General features: G+C 39.8%; 1 protein-coding gene across 1 annotated transcript; it reads right to left on the bottom strand.

The window, feature by feature from the left end:
- Positions 1-1607: 1607 nt before the first annotated feature.
- On the bottom strand, positions 1608-24227 carry synpra (synaptoporin a). Its single transcript, XM_044167734.1, has 6 exons — positions 24068-24227; positions 23869-23934; positions 5878-6002; positions 4650-4848; positions 4181-4372; positions 1608-3286 (listed from the first exon to the last, which is right to left on the bottom strand). The coding sequence occupies exons 1-6, from the start codon at positions 24083-24085 to the stop codon at positions 3035-3037; spliced, it is 852 nt and encodes a 283-aa protein (XP_044023669.1). The 5' UTR covers positions 24086-24227; the 3' UTR covers positions 1608-3034.
- Positions 24228-24306: the final 79 nt, after the last annotated feature.

Here is a 24306-nt window from a genome sequence, read left to right as displayed (position 1 = left end):
ACAATTTTATGACATAATGAATTTTGAAATGGTAAAACAGATTCTCCAGAGACTCCAGTCTCAACTCAGTTTTGACCAAATATGTAGTTACTTTGTTTTGGCTTAGTAGGGCATATCCTCAATCTTCTTCTTGTTAACTGCTAGCATATTTATTGAGTAATAGTGCAAGAGGCAGTAAGTCGTAGGCTATATACACACAGGGAGTAAAGGGAGTCACTGCAGTTAGATACTTTTATTTCTTATTCTTATTTCTTATTATTAACATCAAGTTTAGTCTAACACAAGCTCAAACTACTATTGTAAAGGAATACTACTTTAGTACATTTATTTCATTCATTCATTTACGTTGGTAAATTATTATTAAAAGGTAACCATCTGGATTTGGTCCCCCTGTCTTTTGTTAATCTAGTTTTTATTAAATTTAACAGAAACTACAGAAAAAACACTAGAGGTTTTACCAACCAGAAGAAGTCCCCATTTCCACAAACAACCCACTGAAAAATGTCACTAAAATAGGACAGTCATCTCTAGCATCACAGATGTTGCTCATGATCAGACAAAATCCTGCCAACAAGTTCCCAACTTGTAATCTGTGGCAGGGGCATGCATCCTTGCAAACGTCCAAATGTTAAAGGAGTCTCCTTCTTCCCCCTGTCAGTTAGTGCACTAACAATACATTCAGATGCTGTCTTGCACTAAAAGGAGCAGCCACTACAGACTGTAGGAAATTATCAGTCCCATGGTATAGATGCACTGCAGCCACAAGATGGCCTCATTATTACAGTCATTGCATTTCTGTTTTCTCTAGGCTGTTATTTTGTACAGTATGCCATTGCTATTATTACTACTACCACCAATAACATTAATGACTTTCATATGTTTAGATCTTTGTACACCATGTAGATCTTTGGGGCTATGTCTCTCTATACAGTATGTTTTGTACAGTTTAGTTCAGTTTATCTGTGTTGCAGTGAAGAGAACTCAGAAGCCCCCCTCTTGTTTGACAGTAGTTTTATTACATGTGGTGACACTGCTCCTAGTATTGGTGTCTACTGGAGACTGCTGAGCACATTATGTGATACATCATTATTTGATAGATTTGGAAGTTGCTCAGTTTCCAAACAAGATTATTGTCACTTGCATGTTGCTCTTTCCCTCAAGTAGTAAGTGGTCCACAATCACCAGTGGGTCATTTTATTTTCTAGTGAGAGTAATCCTCTGGAATCTCGAGGCAGCACATTTGACCTTTGTTAAACTGACAAGTTAATCCAACAAAACTGAGACCACTATACTTTTCAATCCATGGCTTTAGGGAAACGACATGTGGCAACAAAGCTTCCTCTTGTCTGGAAAATACACGCACAGATGCACAACACTGTTTCAGGAAGAGCAAACGACACATCATGTCATTGTGGGCTTCTCATTGTACCTGACAGACTCATGGACCAAGAAGCATCCCTCACAGACTATCCCTGTTTCTGTGGAAACCAGGTCAAAAGTCAGGTGTACAATCTAATGCAACAACTAACAGAAACTAAGTCATTTTTCAGAGCTACATGTACATTTTCACACAGATCGGAAAAAGAGATCTGAGCAAACACATAAAGAACAGGTTATTTATGGGCACATTTGTGCATCTTTATTAGCACGAATGCCTGTAAAACATCCACACTCATGAACTAATTGCACGTGGACCCGTACACATTTATCATGGAGGTCAGACTATTATACATACATGGGTGTTCAATCTGCTTTATTACACTGATGCAAGCCACATGCTTAGGAGGTCAAGAAACAGGGTTGCACAAGTCATATTAATATAAGAATTAATAACAAACAGCAACCAAGGATTATCCTTTAAATATTATTATACATGAATTGCACAGATTTTTTTTAGAGTTGTACAAACCTGAATTGTGATTTTAAAGTTAACAAAAGCTCAATATTTGTTATATACAGATGAGCCCACTATTCACTAATCATCCATTATCACTGTGATACTGCTTTTTTTTTGCTGGGCTTTAGCAGTGTAAATGGATACTCTGAACATGTTTTTAAAGAAGTATAACTTATGTTTATAATTTCCCAGTAGTCTGAGGATAGCGTAGAAAACAGTTACAGTAACTTGTAGCAGGAGCGGCCACTTGTAAACAATGAGGGAGATCTTCCTCTTTACATTACTCAAATAAAATGACTCAAATAAGATTAAACTAACCATGGAGACAGAAACAACATGCTGCAATGGCTGCAATACTGTACTTTTTTCTTGCACAAACCCTGTACAGTATATTTTTCAGTATGTGGTTATTGCTTTACGTTTTTAGACTTTTGACATGATCAGTGTCAGACATGAATTTGAATGTGTTTGTAACAAATATAACACAGAAATCTGAATCCGTATCTGAATTAGAAATACCCATTATCAAAATATAGTTCCTTTTAGAGTAAACAATATTGTACATGTAATGATACTGTGCTAAATAAACTTTCAGTGATAAGTCAGGGCAGTTTGAATTTTGTAAACTTTCAGAGAAAAAAATGCATGTTTTTTTAATAGTTTCACAGAGAACACACATACGACACCATGCACTTAGTCGACACCATTTTAGAAACTTGAGAATTATACAAACATAGAGCACTTTTTTCTTCCTTGATAGTGCAAACCACTTTGAAAAAGATATCCAGTCGTAACAGTGAATGTCAATTACCAAGCGCAGAGAGTAACTGTTACTTGTGTTTTTCAAACTACAAGAAATACAACATTCAGCAAACAACACCTCTGAGAGAGAAGGAGTAAAAGACTACATCCAGTAATTTTGTACAATACCCAACAATACTTGTATCTACAATGGTTGTACTTTGACACCTTTGATGCCTTTTTTTATGACCATCTTTTTTGTTTTTTAGACAGACAAACTGATGACAAACTGAGCAGAGGATGAAAGTCAATCCTTAACTTTCCTACTCTCCTATCACCCCCTGACTGCCCTGGTTTAAAATACAGAAGTGCCACTCATGAAACGAAAAGGCACGGCTACATTTGATTGGAGTAGGAGGTGGGCCCTCCCACCTGGCTGTACTCAGACAGCTGGCCAAGGTTTCCCTGGGTGTTGTAGCTCCCTGACTGGTCAAAGCTTCCCTGGTTGTAGGGCTGCTGGTTAAAGGTGCCGGCCTGTTTCTCAGATGCCCCGCCTGCGAACCTTGATGTACCCTTGTGCCAACCGGTCTCCTTAAAGACAAACCAGATGTTCCCAGCCCATAGAACAAAATTGAGAAACCCAAAAACCTGAAGAGAAAGAGAATGAGACAAAGCAATATTAAACATGGGCAAATTAGAAATTCTAGTCAGCTTCTTTAGGAATGGCATGCCTCTTCAAAAATGTTATATCATTCATCATTTTTGAAATTTTCAACATTTATTTTTCATTGAAAAGAATCTTTGGTCCTTTTCAACTCCTCTTCATCCTCTTCATTCTCCCTCAACTTCAACTTCACCTGACAATTCAACTACTTTCAGTGGTTACATATCAGCTGACATTTTAACTGCTTTTATCTCTTACTCTTCAAATGACAGTTCAACTGCTTTCACCACTTACAGATCAAATGACATTTTAACTGCATTCAACTCTTTTTCTTCAACTGACATTTCAACTCCTTTCAATGCTTATACTTCGACTGATACTTCAAATCCTTTCAGGTGTTAGGTCTTCATCTTTAAACAATAAGAAAAAACTTCTTCCGCTCCCACAATTTCCACTGTTCATACACAATTTACTGCAACTGCTTTCAGTGCTTACACTTGAGCTCTTACTTCAACTGACATCTTCTTTTAGTTCATACACTTGAACTGGTACTAATTTCTTTCAGGACTTCCACATCACCTGAAACGTCCTGCTCAATTTATCACTTACACTTCAGTGCTTGAATTTCAGTTGAATCTAACTGATACTTTGACTTCATTCAGCGCTTACACTGAAAAATTGACACTTCAACTTCATTCAGTGCTTACAAAAAACGTCAACTTCTTTCAGCATTTCCATTTTAACTGCTATTTCAACTTCCTTTAGTATTTCTACGTCTGACACTTCAACTACAAAATTTTAGCAGCGAGCACATCTATCCTTTTTTTCTAGCTTATTTATTCATTGCCAATGTTGGGGCAAACATCCTGTGAACCTACCACTGAGGTGTTGAGTCCGGACCAGCGTGGTCCATGCACAGAGCCACACTTGTTGGTCTGGACTTTGCAGGCAGAGATGAGGAGCTGCACCTCATCTGGATCAGTGGCCACTTTCACATCAGACAGAGCCTTGGCCCAAGCAGAGGAACTGACCAGCCACAGGAAGGAGAACACCACTGTCACTACAAAGTCCTGACAGCATGTAAGAGAGAATGGACAAAGGGTATGGAAAAATTAAGCTCAAGAAAACAACATTACTTTGTCACTTGAAAGTAGTGGTTGAATGATACTTGCTGTGTACAGTTATGTCTAGCATTGCGATTACTTTGGCAGAGTCTGTATAAGATGTCAAATAGAAGAGTATAGTTAATTAAGAATTTAAGGGTAAGATTATATAATGTCATACTGTTGAGTAACTTCCTCCTAAAAACTAAAAAAAATGTCCTTGGCCAGAATTCACTCTACTCACAATAAGTGGTCCTCGGTTGTTTTCACGGTACTTGTTCTGAAAGAAGATGTAGACAATGGTGGCCATGAGGGAATACAGGAAGGCAAAGACCGCAATGGTGACGAAGAACTCTGCAGAGGATGAATAGTCTCCAATGAGGAACACGCGCTCCCTCCTTATGCCCTCACACACGGGCGCTTCAAAGGACACCTGGTGCAATCTGATACACAGAGAGAGGGGTACAGGGGTCAAAGCCTACTCACTACTCAAAATGATGTCTATAGCACCATTACAGGATATGTTTTACCCAACTGATGATACAGTGATTCACCACTGGAGTTGTGAGAGCAATATTGCAAAACATAATGAGGTGGCTTGTTTGCCTCACAGCATTGATAAGATGTGATTCTGTTACATCCTCTGACTTTCAGCACAATGCATCTAGCTGTTGGTAAAGACTGGAAGCAATTATAGTTACAGTATGTTTGCAGATGATACCAGTAAGTTGATCTGGATGGAACTGAATGCTTCTTAATCTAACCCAGATGTTAAAAAGTTAGTTCATCCAAATCAGAAAAAAAGCATATTTTCGTATTTACCCAAAGTGGTGTCTAGCAATACAGATAGTTTCAGTTTTATCTGCTGCTTTTAAAGAAATAGTCCCACACACCTACATACATTATTTTTTAATTCAATAACTTCCTACATTATGTCACAGACCTGTGGATATGAGTATGTTGCCAATCTGAAAGTAACCACATTGCTTACAAAAATATTGGCTTAAGCATAATTTTTATATAAAAGAATTTTTTTTTAGCAGATTTCCTGATAACAATGCATTGCCCATAACTTTAATGTATAGTAAGGCTATGAGAATATTTCATTGTAAAAGAAGTCATGGTATTTGCTGTTGAAGTCACATAAAACAATTAGTTGTCCATGTGGAGAACTAAGATGGTGTTCCATACCTCAGAGGGCAGCGCAATCCCAATGATACTTGAATTATTTTAGTTGTGATGAGGTGTAAAAACTATGCCTATTCTGTTCAGATTGCACTTATGTGTTTGCTTTTAGAAAAACTCTACACACCTTGCCTGCGTGCATAATCAGGAATGGATTGTCATGTAGATGAAAAGACACATAAGTCCCAGTATGGCTGGCATCAATCTGCCACTGTATTAGCCTCAGAGTATACACAGGTTCATACTCCTGCCATTGAACTTTGAGCCAATGAATGAAGCCCACTCACCTGAAAGGATAAGCAAAGTCGATGCCAATGCTGAGGTTGCTGCTGGCCTTCTCCATGCAGTCAACACTAACCCGCAGCTGCCCAGAGTAGCCCCCACATGTTGCAAATGCAAAAATGGCAAAGAGCTGCACATAGAAAGAAAATGACAAAAATCAGATGCCTACTATGAAAAGGGCACTACAACGGATGTGAACCGAGGCACTAGATGACTTAAGGCAAAGGGACAGTTCACCCCCAAAATCAAAAATACATATTTTTCCTCTTACCTGTAGAGCTATTTATCCATCTAGATTGTTTTGGTGTGAGTTGCTGAGTTTTGGAGATTTCGGCCGTAGAGATGTCGGCTTTTTTTTTTTATATATATACTGGAACTATATGGCTTGTGGTGGTTTGTGTGGTTTAAAGCGCCAAAAGAGCACGTTTGAAAAACTCAACAGCAATGTGTCTTTCCAGAAATCATGACCGTGTTACTCAAGATAATCCACAGACCTTGTTGTGAGCAGTTTCATGTAGGAACTATTTTCTTTCTACCAATAGTTCCTGTACACACACAACACACAGTCACAAGCAGTGGCTACCGGGAGAGTAATACTGTCAACAATGTCTATGAAACCGACAGCTTAGAGGGTCACTGTGAGAACAGAAGCATCAGCTCTGATAAAATACATGATCACAGGCCTGAGAACTGAGCCAGCTCTTGGCTTTGAGATTTGCCCACAGAGCAGATATTGAGCTGGTCGATCAGCAAGATGGGACCTACAAACTCCTGGGAATGAGGCCGTCTGGGAATGAGATTTTTTTTTTTTTGACCACGAGTCAGGCACACAGTATACTAAAATGTTAATCTATTAATGTGTTTATTACGCTGGTTCTTACTAGACACACAGTTTGACATGTATTCTTAATTGTATCTCATTATATCTAACATTGCAATAACAGGTCAGTATCACTTCTCTACTCTTTATATTTCATCATTCACTGTGGTGTTTTATATCTCTTGTTGTGAAGCACTTTGTACTTTGTTTTGATAAGTGCTATATAAATAAAGTTTTGTTATTATTATTATTACTACATTAAAGCCTGATGGAAAACTCTGTCAGGAACAGCAACAGCATTTTTAGTTAAAGATACACGTTCTTTTTTTGTGTCACTGATCAAATAGTTTTTAGGACACCCTAAACAGCATTACACTGCAATAGAAATGGCCACTTGTGTGCTACAGAGTGAATTTCTCCAATATATGTCACACGCAGAAACAAGGGATTGTATGTGTAATGCTGTTGTAATGTTAATCTCATTTTTTGTACATTTGTCATGCATTCTGCCTTTTTCTGTCTTGTATCCTGATGAACATTTCTGTTAATGTTGCTTTGCACATTATGTACTAGTGATCAGTGTGATATCACATGGAACTAATTCCACGAGTCAATCAACATTGGATTATAGTGGGTGTCTCCATCCATGATAAATGTACAGTTTTTTTTTTTTTTTTCAATTTTCCATGACACAAACTAATATATGAAAGTAGTATTGATTGATTTTATTGGCCACTTGGGGTAGCAGAACATGTTGAAAACACAACATGGACGTATTATTACTTGCCAACATATGAAGTTGACACATTACAGTAGCAAACAGTTGCCTATTTACACACCCAGCCGACACAGAGCAACATTAGTATTCAGAGCATTTGGAGTCATGTTTCTGGCCACCTGACTAAAGTGAGTCCAATATTCATTGTCCTTTTAGCTCTGTTTTGGTCTCCACCAACTCCTGAGGGAAATATCTGGCTGTTTGGCTGATAAATGTTTCATAAAGTCCACCAGCTAGTCGCTAACTTTGTCTGTCTGCTGTTTGGAGATTTGGACAGGTTGGGTTTATTAGAGCGGTGGTAGAGTGAACCAAAACAGTAAAGCTTTGGGCTGAAAAAACAAAACAATGAGTTGCAACACTTTACACATAATAATTTGACCCAATGTTAATAGAAAAAATTGATTAGTGCAGCTTTAACCATATATTTATTGACAAATACTACGACTTTAAGAGTGTGGAGGTTTGCAGCTCAAAACTGAGCCGCAGCAAACATTAAAACTGTAACTGGAATGAATTTCTAGTAACTAGCCCAAGTAGCGAATAGTGAGTATCAGCAGTCCCACCATTTGAACATTTTGCTCATGGACATTTCAGCAATTTCTCTGCCGTGAAGCCAATTTAACACCAACTGATAGCATTTTGGCCACATCAGCACATGGACTACAATAGCTGCAGTGAGTGTGTGGGCTGAGCTGAATTAGGACAGAGTCCTGGAGTCTGGAGGAAGAGATCACTGTTTGTGCTCCCTCCACTGGCACCTGATGATGACTTCACCACCACGCTTCTTTAAAAAAACTGATCACATTCACATTCTTCTTTAAGCATGCGCCTTGTTTGAAAGTGCCCTCACAATACAAGAAATGATTCCTCTTGGAATATAAACACAGAGACAAAGGGGAAGCTGAACACATTTTATATTTGTGCACACTTTGACACAGCAGCAAGAAAAACGAGTCTAAGAACAACGTATAATTACCAGATGAAATAATAAAACGTATAATATAAAATATAATCTGATGGATAGAACTGTATTAGCAATGTGGTAGAGAGGGATGTAGGTGATTACATTTAAACAAAGACAGAATCCATTCTTAAACCTTATGAATGTACTGTAGACCCCACAGTTTAGCTTGCGTTACAGGCTGTAAAACTTAGTAACTCATTATTTGGTAAAAAAAAAAAATTGTATTTATAATGCCATTATAACAACAATTTGATGACACAAATCAGGCAGACTGATCACATATTGAAAAACTACCCACAATGTTTGTTGAACAGCTGTATCCAAAATAAAACAATAAAAAAATACACTTTAACTTACCGGAGCAAATATAACCATACACATTGAAGAAAGGAAGAGCTAATCCAGCTTTGTTATGCTACAGGACTCCCAGAAGTATGATACTGAAACAGAAGCTGGAAGAGGCTGCCTGAGGGAAGCACAGCAATGTGTGTGTGTGTGTGTGTGTGTGTGTGTGTGTGTGTGTGTGACTGAATATGAATGTCTACCAGGACCTATCTAATGTCTCTTCATTTCTCTACCATTCTGCTCTGCACCACTTCTGTGATTATTATGTGATAAGAAAAAATAAATGGAATGAGAAAGAGAGAGGGACGGGCCTTGAGGAAGAGGAGGAGAGAGGAAATAGGAAGGTGAGTATATACCTGTTATTGAATTAAAGGTTTCCTGTGGAGTTTTTGACCTCTAGTATCGCTATGGAGCTCTTTTTCTATGAATGGGTCCCCTTTTTGTTTATCTTGCGATACGCACTCCTGCCACTCCTGTATCTGGTTGAGGCAAAGCTCATTTTAACTACTACTAAACTGTTGCGTAGTTAATCTTTAACAGTGCATCATACAAAGATGATTGTATGTTTTGTCTGTAAAATCTTGACCTTCAAAGTAACAATTATATATAACTATAGTTGTCGATATAATGCAGTGGGGTCAAAAGTTTCTTTCCTTCTAACAAAGTAAAGTACAAGTACCTACATACTGTACTTACAAACAGTATATGAGTAAGTGTACTTTCCACCACTGAAGCATTACAGATTATATGACATGATGAGAGAGATTAATAAATGGAATCATGAATCCAATAAAGGGATATATTCTGAAAAGCAGGAATAACAGCACCTTAACAAGAAGCTCAAACTATTTGTACATAACTATACAGAACACACCACTGTCAGCAGACTAATTAAGCATCTATTTGCTCAAGCTGAACCTGCAGCTAACACATACAGTAGGATAATTAAAGCTTTCATTTCAAAACTAATGAGGATATGGCCCCATTTTTTTTTTTACTAGATTAGTCATTAGATGTAATTTCTGAAGGTGATACTGGACTACACATTGCTGTTTACTTGTGTAATCTCTTTGTTAGTATTCCTCTCCTGCTAATTCTGTACTAATGCAATGTCAGTCTGCTTGTTAAAACGACATGAATGATTAATCACCCTCTCAGCTCTACAGCTGATAGAAAAACATGGCTGAGATGCTTGATTGCAAAACAGGATGTGGTAAGTAGATTAATTATGGAAACATTATACAAACAGCAGCAGATCAACTTATAGTGCTTTTATGTGTATAAAGCCAACAATGTGTTCCTTATGTACTGAGTGCAAAGCAGTGGGTAAAACAAGCTGTAGGGACAGTTTGTGATACTAATGTTCGCTGCAGCTGAGAACTGAAGATAAATATTCAGTATGTGTTCTCATAAAATACTGTACATGAGAGACTGACAAACTGTACTGTTACTATTCAATAAACCTCTGAGAGGCCATTTAGGGTGAAAACATTGAAATATGGGCACACGCGCATTGACAATTTACACATGCTCAAGACAATGTGCACATTTGCATTGAAAACGTGCACATACACATTGCAGTGTGCACGAATGCACTGAAAATGTTCACGTACACATCGACAATGTGCACATGCTCATTACACTACAACAACTTCCATCCACACTGAAATTATCTTACACACACACACTCAGATACCCACACACACAGGTAGCCTATATCCCGCTGTGTGTGAAGGTGATGGGGTGTGGACATTTTCAGTGCATATGTGCACGTTTTCAATGCGTACATGCACGTTTTCAGTGCGTATGTGCACATTGTCGATGCGTTTATGCACGTTTTCAGTCCGTGTTTGCACATTGTCAATGCGTGTGTGCCGTATTTCAATGTTTTCACCCTAAACAGCCTCTCAGTTTTTGGCACTTCTGCACTGGCTTCATTTTTCAGCCCCGGAGGTTGCCACTTGGTCAAAACAGTGCACTCTTCTCTAAACACTGCAATTGAAAAAATGCATTTTATTGAGTGATTTAGTTCACGTATATCAGCATTATTTCACTTCCTACACGTTCAGTCCCTACCACACCCTCTGTTCACCACTCCAACAGTACTGTGGCCCAGACATAATTATGGAGCCGTAGGCAGAGAAGTTTTGCCATGGCTTTGCCTGCCTCATTTGACAAACAGGAAAGAGATAATTAGCTTCTCTCACCACTTTGCTCTAAAAGTGATGAGACGTTTTAATGGCATGAAGTATAGCAGTTTTGTGTGAGTTCTGTCTTAATGTGTCTTTAAAAGTGAGAGGCAACTGGTTACAAGCTCAGACTGTTTCATTAGTCAACTGGAGAAGAAATGTGAAAATGCATTGTGAAAGGTGGGTAGAGGCCTGGAAATGGCTACCAGTGCTGCTAAAGATGTGTGTGAATGTGTTTATTATGCAACATCAGTTGGAATATATTAGTTTAAGGAAAATGCAATGGATTAAGTGGCTTAATTTCATTCTAGCCACTACACGCTTGCCCTACGGTGCAATGAGATATACATAATTTCTTTAAAGTGATGCATGCAAATGTTATATGCTAATTGGTACAATTTAAGTGAATTTAGGGGCTAACAATTTAATCAATTTTATTTACTTTGTTTAAATTTTTGCCTGTGGACATAGTATACAGCTCGTACAGCAAAGAAAAGAACACCGGGGCCATGTTTGTAGTTCTGTTGCTGAAAAGCAGGGCACAGTCTCTGGAAATACTGGATTGTTTCGGATTGGATTGATTGGATGTTCTCATCCTCAGGTAGTCAGTAAACACCTGTGTTTTATAATCAACAAACATGAACATGCAGCAAACACATAATCACAGACACACACATCCAACCTTCTAACACACACACCCTCTGGTCTTAATATGCTCGCTCTCTCTCAGCCCAGTTTTCCATATAAAGCTTCTATAGCCTCAAGAGATCACAACCATGATCACCATAATCAGACCTGACGCCTGGTTAGCATGAGCCTCCCCTCTCCCATATTACAGGCAGCTGGACATGCAGCTTGCCAGCAGCTGGGGAGGAGATAGCTCTTTAGTTTGAATGTCCCTCAGCCTCTGGAGGGTGCTATTTAATAAGCATCAGCATTATCAGATAATTCAGCAGCACTACCCACACTCATCCTGGCCAATATCTGTGAGCATGTTCTTGAATTGCATGGAGACTAAGTGTGTGCATGCTTGTCTCAAGCATGTGTTTGCATTCACACTGTATAAATATGCACTAAGCACGAGAGCATTCACTATAATATGTGCCACAAATATGAGGATGCAATATTTCACGGCACTTATGAGCTTGTACAGCTTGTGTACAGATTACACTCTACATTCTTCTTAAATATAAGTCTGGCTGGCATGATTTTCTAGCTTAAAGAGATAACATCACGGGAATATTCAGACAAATTAGTCAGTATAACCACCATATTGCCATGGAAACGTGGCCACCCACTTAAACAGCACATATGTTTTAATTCGACGCTAATAAAAGTTTTATATCAGCCATACAAAAATTACACGCTCACTTCCTCTGGCTTCAGGATTTGAATAACTGCAATGGAAAATATATGTGTGCCTTCTGGTAGCAAGGGTATCATGTATCACAGAGAAACCACAACTTTATCAAGTCTTCCTCTGTGGCATGCTTATGGTGGCATAAGCACGATGTCAGAGTTTTCAGTTTTTCAGTGAGGAAGATACAGGATGCGGCAAGAAAGATGTTTAACTTTGCATTTGCTTTGTGTTTCAAAAGAGAATATGTTTTCTTCTTTGATTGGACCAATTTCATTCATTTGGTCCATTTATGAAGTTAGTACTGTCACTTCTGTCTGCTCACTGGCCTGTTTGTTGAATCAACTGCCTGCACCTGATATGTCGATGTGCCCACAACTGTATAAGCAGTAAAATAGCACTGATGTGACATATTTTGAGAAGTTAGAAACATGTTAGCCATAAAGCTCATCTCATGAGGCCTGAGTGCACACTATCACATTATCAGGTGGTTTATGCCACCTTATGGCTGAATGCAGGCATTGAGTTTAGGATGAACCTCTCCATGTAAAGCACCTTCAAGTGCATTGACTACTTGTTATTTTCTGATGAATACCTTAGAGTGCTTCAAACCCAACATATCAGTTTTGCTGAGTTAAGATGAGGCTGATCCACTGACCCCATGAGTCTGCAATTAAGTATCAAGCGAGATGACGTTGAGTGAAAATAAGATTTTTGTAACAAGTGAGTTGTTTGAGAGAACTGGTTGACAGTTTGATTGTTACATCATAGAATTATCACAGCTGATAAAGTAGCATATATATATATATACATATATATATATGCACACAACCAAAGAGATTTCAACAGATATGAAAAGAGACCGGTATCTATTTTCCAATCTTTTCTATAGCGCTTGTCTTCACATCAATGCTAGGTGGCTACTGTTGAACAGTTTGAACTGTCTGTTTTGAACCTGCTCAGAATACACATAGGTGATGCTTTGCGAGGCTAATCTGGGTCACAAAGGGCTGAGCTAGTTTTGGCTGGGTTAGGTCAGCAAACATCAAAGCCAAACGCTGTGTGATAAACCGAGCCCTCACATTTCCACTTATTTCCTTCAGGCCTCAGGTGGAGGCTGAATGCTGCTTACCTGCCTGTTATGGTGCACAGCTGGAACCTCTGCAGGGAATCCCTCTGCTGAAGTGTTTTAAGTGATTCACTCTCTTTGGCTTCGGTTGGTTTTGAGGCAAGATAGGCCACAAACAAACATGCAGAAATGCGCTCACACGTCTACAGACACGCTCAGCAAATTCACATATGCAGCTAAATCATATGCAGCTAAACGAACTGATAAATACTGTACATGCAGACTGTGGCATGTGCTTATCTGAACAAACAAATGGTAGAAGAAAAGTGACCAGAAGAACGAGAGAATAAATACTCCCTCCTAATTATCACAAACACCCCCAGATAAACATCTCTCTCTCTCTCTCTGTATGTCTATATGCTCTCTCTCTCCTGCAGCTGCCTCCTCTCCCTGTGATTTTCGGCTCGGGTTTAGCCCTTCTCATTTCTGGCTGGGGCCTTTGAACAGGAGAGCGTGGCATTGTGGAAGGAGTGTGGGTGCTAAGCCCCACGCCCCTGCGTGTTTATCTGCCTCTCCCAGCTGGGCTCCTCAGGGAACAAGCGATAGAGAGGGAGAGAGAGAGAGAGAAGCCAGGGTACAGGAATGACAACCGTCTGCAGTGCAAACAAAGCTCTGAAACATCTCCCTCCTTGCCCTCTTCTCCACTGACCTACATGGCATTGAAGATCACAGGGTTGGAGGCTCACATGAAGACATGAAAGAACACTGTGGAAGAACGGAGGCTGGCTGAGGATTATGAAACTGATCCACAGGCCTCAGGCTTAACCACCAGCAATCAGACCTACTGTCCAATACACACAGCCTCCATTGTGGAAAAACAGGAAAACAAATAGGGTGTAGTAAAAAAGATGAACCAGGCAGAGAAACAATAAGGAAAGTGAAGTGGGCAGAAAGACAGAGAGCATTTAAGGAATGGTGGCTTGCTAAAAACGAAGAACATTTGACTGTATAATAAATAAAATAAGCGGGATGACACAAGAAAACAGAGGAGCTGCTCAAATAAGAGGACGTGATAAGAGCGGCAGAGGAAGCCATGGAGGCAGCAGCGAGTGAGGAGGTGAGGATCACGTTAAGTGGCAGACAAGCTAAAAGGTGCATTCACTGATGAGCTGCACTTGACATTTTCGCAAACCTCCTCACAGATGCCACACACACACAAACACACACACACAAACACACACACACACACACACACACACACACACGTCCACCTGCTCTATTCAGCTCGATAGGAATCGTTGCGGTGTCAAGTGGCTGGCTGCCTCAGGAGGAGAAAAACGCCTCAGATGTTCAGCCCCTCTCCATGCCTGACTGGAAAGGGAAGAAAATCTAGGACCCTCTTTATGAAGACAGAAAGAAAGAGAAAGATGAAACAGAGTGAGACAGAGATGGAGAAAGGGAGGCACATCTCTTTCAAATTGCTTATCCTCTACTATAATTTAAAATCAAACTACTCTTAAAACTACACAAACCAACTGCATGGAGTGTGTGATTTGAATAGAGAGCAGACAAAAAACTGACCACCCTAATTAAGACTTGGACCCCCACCCCCCACCCGAAAGTGGACCGTACCATTTCTTAACCTTGACACTAGTTGAACGTGGTTCTTGTTTACCTGGCTCCTATCATTGCAGTGGCTTGCGTCCTCATTAAAGTCTATGCTCGCGTGTGTCGCACAAGCCAATAGATATGCTGTAGGTTAATGTAACTAGCTAGCTTTCTAGCTAGTTTAATGCACTTTCTTACCTTCAGAGTTTCTGAATTAGATTGTGTCAAGTGTCTACGGATGAACGCTAACGCTAGCTAATTTCTAACTTTGGCAACTGACCATTTTGTTTTAGAATACTTTGTTGGTGACCCCTGACTACAAAAGTTGTTGTGTTGTATGTGCCCCATGAGCTGGTGTAATGGATTTGATTTATTATCATCAGACATTACGTTAAACAAGCATAATACCATAAGGATTGTAAGACTTCAGTTTAGTGAAGCCTGTGCTGTATTAGGTTCCCTTTAACGTTGACAGTATATGAAACTATAAGTAATAAATGTTTATTACTGCAGATTAATATGCAGCTGGTTAGCAGGCCCCGAAAGTAGATCCCTACGCTGATTTATGTAAAATTTACATTTATTTGGAAAGCTTTCAGAGGCTTACGCTGCTTGCCCCGATATACATTTTTTGTCAAACTCTGATCAACATTTTAACCAGCAACAAAAGTGAGGTAATACATTGCTTTATGTGTCTCATGTTATCATTTCTCTTCTGCTTTGGTGCATTTAGCTGTTTTAGGCTGGTGATCTTAATTCATGTAACATGCTACTGTGGATGCAGTAGCCTGTGTGTAATAATAAACTTGTATGCCTGTCCTTCCAGTATGCCCAGGCACCAACCTTGGTGTATATGTACATGTTTGCATTTGTCATGTGTATTCATGCTTGTGTATTCATACAGCATTTCTATTAATGTATATGACCATATCTGTGTGTACAAGGCTGCATGTGTGCTGAGTGTGTAACCTCTCTGTGCATGTGAGTGTTTAAGGACCTAGATGTGAGCATGCAACGTGTATGTATGTGAACATAGAGTAAAAATATCTCACTCTCTCCACTCGGGCAGAAGCATTAGCCACAGTCCACACAGACACGCAAACACACACACACACACACAGTTTCACTTGCTCTCACTGCTGCAGTCCGGCAGTGTGCAAACATGAGCAATTTTACGCCACCTAGTTAAGTACAAAACAAAATGACAAATGCAGATCAGAAATGAAAGCACAGTGGGGCAAGCAGACCAATGCATATTTCAATTGAACTTTGAAATAAGAGTGATGAGGGAAATCACGGCAACTGACATACTGGTGATGAGATCTGGAAAACATTCATGCCAGATTTTGTTTGTTTTTAATTCACTTAAAATTGTAAAAAAAAATACTTCTTTTCCCATGAGAAGTTTCCTTTTGGACTTTTCAGTTGACACTGATGACAGAAAAGATGTCATCACAGGAAAAAAAAGAGTAGAGGACACCTTGTCAATTCATTCATAGCATCCTTACTTTCACTACACCCAAGACAAAAGTTTTTTTCCTGCTCATCATACAAATGTGGTTATGCTCCGATTATATTGATCTTGGCTGCTAAATTAGAGAGAAAAACCCAGCTACTTCACTGACTACAGAAGTTACACAAAGAAGCGACGACCACAAGCCTTCATGTGAAAGCTGTCTGATCTTTGCTTCAGTAGCAGCACCACAGAACAAAATCAGTAGCTCATTTAGCCGCGGCTAATCCCTTCCTGCACGGGGAGCGCTTTGTGCCCTGCATAGCCCAGATTCATCTCCCCCACTATCTCTCTCTTCTCTCCCTCTGTAAGCTTGACCGACCACAAGCAGGCAGAAAATCTCCATCTATTTTTGTAACAGTGTCCCTTCTTGGTACTCCTCTTCTCCCCATGGGGTTTCCATGGCTACTTAGTCAGGTGACCTAGCTGGAACTCGGCCCCTGTGCCCTGTGGGGACGATCACTGCACTTATTAAGCTGGGGGCACCCAACAGAACCCCACTGTATGTGTGTGTGTGTGTGCGTGCACATGTGTGTGTCTGTATTTGTATATGGTGCTGAATTTATATATGGAAGGAGGAAATGTCCTCACAAGAATCTAAAGATGGAGAAAATCATACAAATTCATGTCAGTTACTGGCACTCACTTCTAAAAGGGAAGATTGGACGTCCAGGTTAAGGACCAGGTTTGGATTAGTGCTCAATTTAGTGAGAGTTGAGTGTGAATGTAGTGGTAGGGTTTTGGAGTTAATATGGTGGTGTTCTATTATTGGACTTGTCAGTCATATACTGTCCATAACAAACACCACAGTAATATATATACATCATCATAATAGTAATATAAATACAGTGTGTCTTTGAGACATTTCCATTTCTTTATGCTCTTGTCCGAGTACATACTGTCTCGACACCTGTGCTCCTCCATGTACCGTGTGTGTGGGATGTCTTGTTCAAGTAGACATGTCCACCTACAGGAGAAGACAGACTAACCTTTCCCTGCCTGAGTCACAGATGGCAGACCATCGTCTCAGGGTTGAGAGGGAGACAGAGGTCCAGCTCTGACCTGATGGGCCAGGAAAGGCCACGTCACATCTAGGAGTTCACCAGCTACCCCAACCCACAACCCCAGCTTATTATAAGATCACGTCATTACTGGAATGTTACTCAGATACGGTTATAGATACCTTGGCAAAAGTGACGTCGTTATTGAGAGGCCAGTAGAAGTAACAACTAGTATAGACTAGTTGATTGCCATTCAATTTTCATTCATGCTGCAAGCTTGCTGTAGATGCACCAAAAGTTACTGTTTTATTTCACATTCCTCCACAATTCATGATCAGTCAGTAAAGTTAGAAGATTGATTTAAAACCTGCTTTAATTGAGTTTTGGTCAATAGGGGGCAGCACAATAAGCTGTAAACACAATACTGACATATTATCATCTAATAAAGTTGATATGGCGAACGTGTAAGCAGAAATGTGCTTATTTACACATCCAACAGACACAGAGTAACTTTAACATTCATTTGGAGTTGTATTTGTGTCCACCTGGTGAATGTGAGTCCAATATTCACTTTTTAACTCTGTTTTGGTCACCACCAACTCCTGAGGGAAATAGCTGGCTCTTTAGCTGATAAATGCTGCACCATGTTCACCAGCTAGTCGCTAACTTTGCTTGTCGGCTGTTTTGTGCTGGGCAGGTTTTTTTTGGAACCAGCTGCCTGCTGCAAGAAAAGGTGTTGATGAGAGTGGTGAGACTGAACCAAAACAGTAAAGATGCGAGTCATAAAACCAAAACAACAAGCTGAAAGATGCTAAAATGCTCATAGGAACTGAGGGAAACAGCAGAGTTGGGGATAATTCTCTGTGGGTGACTCTGAGCAACTCTTTTCACATTACATGTAGTAATTTGATCTATTGTTAATATAAAAATATTGATTAGTGCCCTTATTACCAAGAACAAGTGAAACATTCTTTAAATACCAGGTAAATATCAAGAACCAAAAAAATCATAAAATTCTACAATGGGTTTTTTCAGAGCTGGGTGTAGAAGGACCATCAGACACAAACCTTTTATTGATGTGAGACATTCGAGAATATCAGACTTCTGTAGATTATATTGGCTGACAGATATCAGCAGCTGTAGAGCAATTTGTGATAGTTATTATGAAACACTTAATTTTTGCAAAAGTTTCATGCTTGCTCTAATTCACCTGCCTCACCCAAATAGTCGCTGTGACACTGAGATGTTTGTTTAAATGGATACTTCAAGCTTAACGTCATTTCTTGAAGTGTTTAAAAGGGGTGTAATTTTTTCCCCCCCAGCCACGTGTCCCCTTGTCAAAAGGATTTGAGTGATTTCAGTGCTGAAAAACAGATCTTTGACACGCGATATCTGTCAGCAGCTGTCGCCTATCTCCCTGAATCTCCCTCCTTTCACTTGTTTTCCTTTGGAGTGTGTGTGTGAGGATGTGTTACTCATGTTGTGGGGACATAAATCTGTTTACACAGTCACATTGTGGGGACTCGCCTTCCTTTTGGGGACAAAACGCAAGTCCCCATAACGTAAATCATTCAATTTTATGGTGAAGACTTGATTTAAGGTTAGGGTTAGATTTAGGCAAGTAGTGGTTAGGGTTAGGGTAAGTCTCCAGGAAATTAATGTGAGTCAATGTAATGTCCTCTGAAGTGATGGAAACATGACTGTGTGAGTGTGTGTGTGTGTGTGTGTGTGTGTGCTCCTGCACAAATGTTTAACATTGTCAAAACCTAAACTACAACACATTACCAAGGTGATGGGTCAATGAAGAAATAGCACAAAATGTGACAGACAAAAAGAGCGAGAGAGAGAGAGAGAGAGAGACAAAGAGAAAGGGAGAGTGAGAGAAATAACTGAGATTGCTTTTCCAAAGAAATGATTAATCAAATTTTGTCAATCCCGCTGTGTTCAAAATCTGTTTAATCTGTGGTGTATTTTACTCACGTGAGGCTGAACTGTATTTTCATAACAGAATAATTATGGTCAGAATAATTATGGTCTCACTCAAGTTCCCAATGAAAATAAACAGTGTTCATTTGGCCTAGTGTTTGGAGATTAGGGTTCCACTGCCAATATGTAATTTCTACAATTCAGTACAATATAAAAGATGTCTGCATTAATCAGAGTAAGCTTTTTTTAAGATGAACCTAATAATATGTATCACATATTTACTTTTACCATAGCCAACATATATGCATGGCAGCTTTGACTCCAAGAGCATTTGCCAAGGACATGGGTAGAAATATAGCATGCAATTTACATATGTAGTTTTCTTGTTTACCAGTTTGACCTTCCTTCATTTTCAGGCTACATTTACAAAAATACCAGGAAACATAGCAAACAAATGATGATCACTATTTCCCAGGGCCCAATGTGATGTCTTTAAATTGCTCGTTTTGTTGGAGCAACAGTTGTAAACCCAAAGATATTCATTTCACAATGATACAAAACTGAGAAAAGCAAAAAATCCTCACATTTGAGAAGCTAGAACTAGCATGGTATTTTACTTGATAAATGACTACACTAGATTCAGTTTCATTTGTTTCTCTTATATCCAAATTCAGGTGTTTAAGGCTCACCAGCTGAAACTCTCTGACAGATTAACATGTGCAGAGAGGAATTTTGATTTTTTTTGCTGGCCTATACTCCATGATGAATATTGAACAAACCAAATTTTATTTTTATATATAATACTGTACAATTATACTAGTGCTAACACAAAAATACACAAAAAATGCTGCTCCTCCCATGTCTTCTATGGATCATCAGCTGGTGAGGATGCTGGCTTTTTGCCTTTGACATGTATCTTTAGCCCCAGCCTTTTAGCAGGATATCATGTATGTATGTAGCCATCATGTGCATGTTTGAAAGCCTTTTACAGGCGTTTTGTTTGAAAACAAATCAGCTTGAAACATTAAAAAGTCAGCTGGAGACAGCGTTTTCAACCTGACCGATTTTTAGCGTTAGCATTAGCTTAAACTAACATTAGCTTAAACTTTGTCGGATTTTTTCATCCAACAAAATCCAAGATCATATGCTACACTCTTTTTGTGTTTTTTTTTAAATCAAGGACCCATTGTTTCAAAAATGACTGAGAATTTCAAGTGGTAACTCTGCTTTTGCTATCTTTGTAAACTACATACAGTATGTGCTGTGCGAGAAAGGAAAACTCAACAGGCACAGCAACAGTAACTAAGGGGGCTGGACTTAGGTTCCTGGACATTTTCTAGATTTTACAACGCCTGTGACAAATAATATTCTTTTGTGGCACAGGTTTATCTTGCACACAGACAAACATACACTGTGCTCTGCCCGCCCAAAGGTAAACTAAACTGGCGTACAGTAAAGTACTAAGGATGACATCATAGGACAGTCCTGGATTTTGGATGAGAGGAGGACTGTTACTCATAAATTAGACTCATGATGGACTCATTCTTTGTGACTCATCAGCCTGAGTTTTGTTGTGGTACAGGAAGCCACTGAAGTGATACAGCACTTGTAAAATTGCCCTCTGAGAGATGATAAAACAGCCATGACGATGCACCAGTGCATAAAAAAAGCATATATATCATTTGCATCATGTGCTCAATCAACTGTACAATTTTGCTCTCTTTCTCCTTCCATCTCTCTCTCTCTCTCTCACACACACACACACACACACACACACACAAACACATGAAGACACACACTCACACACATGCAGTGAAGAGTTTGGGCACATCTCAAAGGACAGCTTCTGCATGAGTTGGTCCATGGTGGAGAGGAGGGGACCTTACAGCTGTTTGGAGCAGAATATGCCAGCCACTGACAGTGTGCCAAACAGGCCAAGAGTCTGCATGCACGCACACACACACACACACACACACACACACAGACCAAGCTGTAAAGCCATCCCCTAGAATCTTCTGCAGACATGGCTGATTATGAATTTGTCTTATCCTTGTGCAGACCCAGTACTGACTGAAGATGCAAGAAACCTACTAGTCTGCTGCAACTATCTTGACTAAAGTTAACATAACCTTTAAACAACCATCTGTTTGTCCACATGACCAGTCAGCCATACAGTCAAGGGTTCATTATCCTTGATAATTGCAAAGAAAATGTCAATCGCTGCCTAAACTACAGCCTTTAATGCCTGAGGGCTTGTAAACAAACCAAACTGACAGCCATGTGTTTCTACTGGTGTCATAATGTGGGGAGAAATTTACTGCAGGGCTTTTGACAAAGAAGCCTGACTGTCATAAGCACAGAAAATATACTGGTTGTCTTTTTTTTTATGGTTTTACAGACTACAAGTGATTGCCATGTCAGTCTAACTTCAGCTGAATGTATTTAGGATTGAAAAGAAGTCACTGTTTCAGTGGCGGTCTGAAAAACCCAGTCTAGTATCCCTGGGAATTACGTCCATATTGGACGATTCTCCATCTCACAATTTATGTCCAATGCCACCAATGCAGGACGTGGTGTTGTCTTTATATAACAAGGTGTAATATGTTTGATAATCATGTGGGAGTCCTGAGAGACCTGCAATTAAAGTTTTTATTAGTCTTAACCACAATCTTTCCTTAAATCTTTTTTTAGCTGCCTAACCCCAACCATACCATAACCATAGTTTAGCTGCCATAACCACAGTGTAACTGTAATCATAAAATAGTTGGCATGCACAGATATTGCAGAAAGCCAGAATTTTTAAAACTTCTGCAATGGACTTAAAAAAAAATACTTTGTCATTGGAACATAATCTGGGGTTTTGCAGAATTGTCCAACATCAACGTTCTTGTCTAGGTTTGCAAAAAGTCTGTTTACAGGTATTGTGGAGGAGCACTGTATACAGTATGTGAAAAAAAGTTGTATAAAGCCTTTTGTGGCTCCAGAGGGAGCTGTGAGAAGTCTGATAAATGTCCTCAAATGATGTCACTTGAGTCAGCGTCGGTTGGCTCTGAAGACTACAAGTTTGAAAATGAAAAAAATCTGGAGGTGTGGAGTTGGAAAGAAGTGAGCTTATCACACCTCTGTAACCGGCTCCTTATCTCTGCGTGAGGCTACATTAGCAAATGAACTGTCTGCAGTCGAGTTGCATTGTGGGTAATGTAGGCATCCGGTTTTGACAAGGAAGAAGATTGAGAGGATTAAAAATGTATCTTGCATAGGATCGCGTACCGGATGTTACAGGACAGTGTGCAATCATGCTCACACAATCACACATGCTGCCCTCCACCTCACTCTCTCTCTCACACACACACACACACACAGGTAGAGCAACAATAAAACACACATAGGGAGCTATTACAGAGTGTTATCTTAAACATACAGATGGTGCTTTGGATGATCTGCTTCTTCTTTGGCTCTGGCCCACAAATATCACAGTGAATCTGGTCACACACACGAACAGCTGAAAGGGACACACTGGGGAGCTCACCTCACTGATAGACATCTGCCTTGTAAAATGTCACGTGTTTGATGAAAGTGAGTCCATGGGTTGAGTTCACTCCCTATGCATGTCAAAAAAAAATCTGATTTTATTTGATTTTTATGGAGCAGCAAGTGCTCTACTGCTTGAGGATTCTCTGCACATTTGATGGCATTTATAAAAGTGGGAAAGACAAGCTCACACACATCCACACACACTTGCACACTCACACATGCACATCCTATCTGTGCACAAGCTGAATACCCTTATGGCTACAGTAATTTCTCTAAACTCACATCAAAGAAAATCACTTATCTCTTTTTGCCTTTAGGCTTCCCTGCACTGTACAATAAACACGAGAGACTACAAACTGCACCCAGACAGAAAGAGGTAGTAAAGCTTTGATTCAGTCAGAGCTAGGACACCCCGTTCTTATTGTTGATTCCTGTTATATCATTTCACTTGGAGTAAAATGGGGCATTTTTTGTGGCCTGGCGCAAAGCGCACAAGGTTGGCACAGCGCATCCAAAATACGCATAATTGAAAAGCTACACAGCGGTTTCCCCTGGCATGTAGTTCTCACGGAGCTATAAATCCTTACATAAACTTGAGCCATTTAGTCACGGTGAAACGGATCATAGCCGAGATGATTGCGGGTAAGGTCGCTCACCGTGTGCAAGTAACACAAACACACGGGCACCAAAAAGCCAACAGATGTGATAAAGTTTAAGTTGCACCAGAGAGATGCAGGAATTTATCAAGTCAAAAACCATTCGTTTAGTCAGCGTAGGAATAACATCACCACACACAGACACTCATCACATCAATCATTATATAATTCACTGATGTATTTACGCTGCATAAATAATTTATTGCATGCAAAAAAACATTAAAGTTCCAACTCACCCATTCCAAAACACGGATAAATCCCAGAGGTAATTTTAGCACTTGAAATGTCCCCACAGATGCAAGCTGCATAAGGACACGGAGGGAAGATAAAAGCGTTCTCATTTCTTTCACCAATTAACGACACATTGGCCAATTTGGCAGATAATCACAGACATCTCTGAGTCTAAATGATCTTGCTATTCATTGATTTACTCACCTGATCAGCGGTGTCCATTTCAGCAGCAGGCTACTTTTTTTCTTACTTGATTGGATGTAAACAATCGCAAACCGCAAGCCAAGACCCGATTGATGTGTCTGTCGCGGGTTACAGTCAGGCGCTCTCGGCTCTGATTCCGACTCCGACGGGAAAAACCCGAGTCCTCTTCGTTATTTTTTTTTTTTTGTTGAGGGGTATAGTTTGCCATGGAGACAGGCGGGGATTGGTCTTCGCAAAGA

Source organism: Siniperca chuatsi, linkage group LG2, assembly GCF_020085105.1.
Source record: "Siniperca chuatsi isolate FFG_IHB_CAS linkage group LG2, ASM2008510v1, whole genome shotgun sequence".
NCBI classification, from domain to species: Eukaryota; Metazoa; Chordata; class Actinopteri; order Centrarchiformes; family Sinipercidae; genus Siniperca; species Siniperca chuatsi.
The sequence above is the reverse complement of the archived record's forward strand: the minus strand, read 5'-3'. Positions and strand labels throughout refer to the sequence as shown.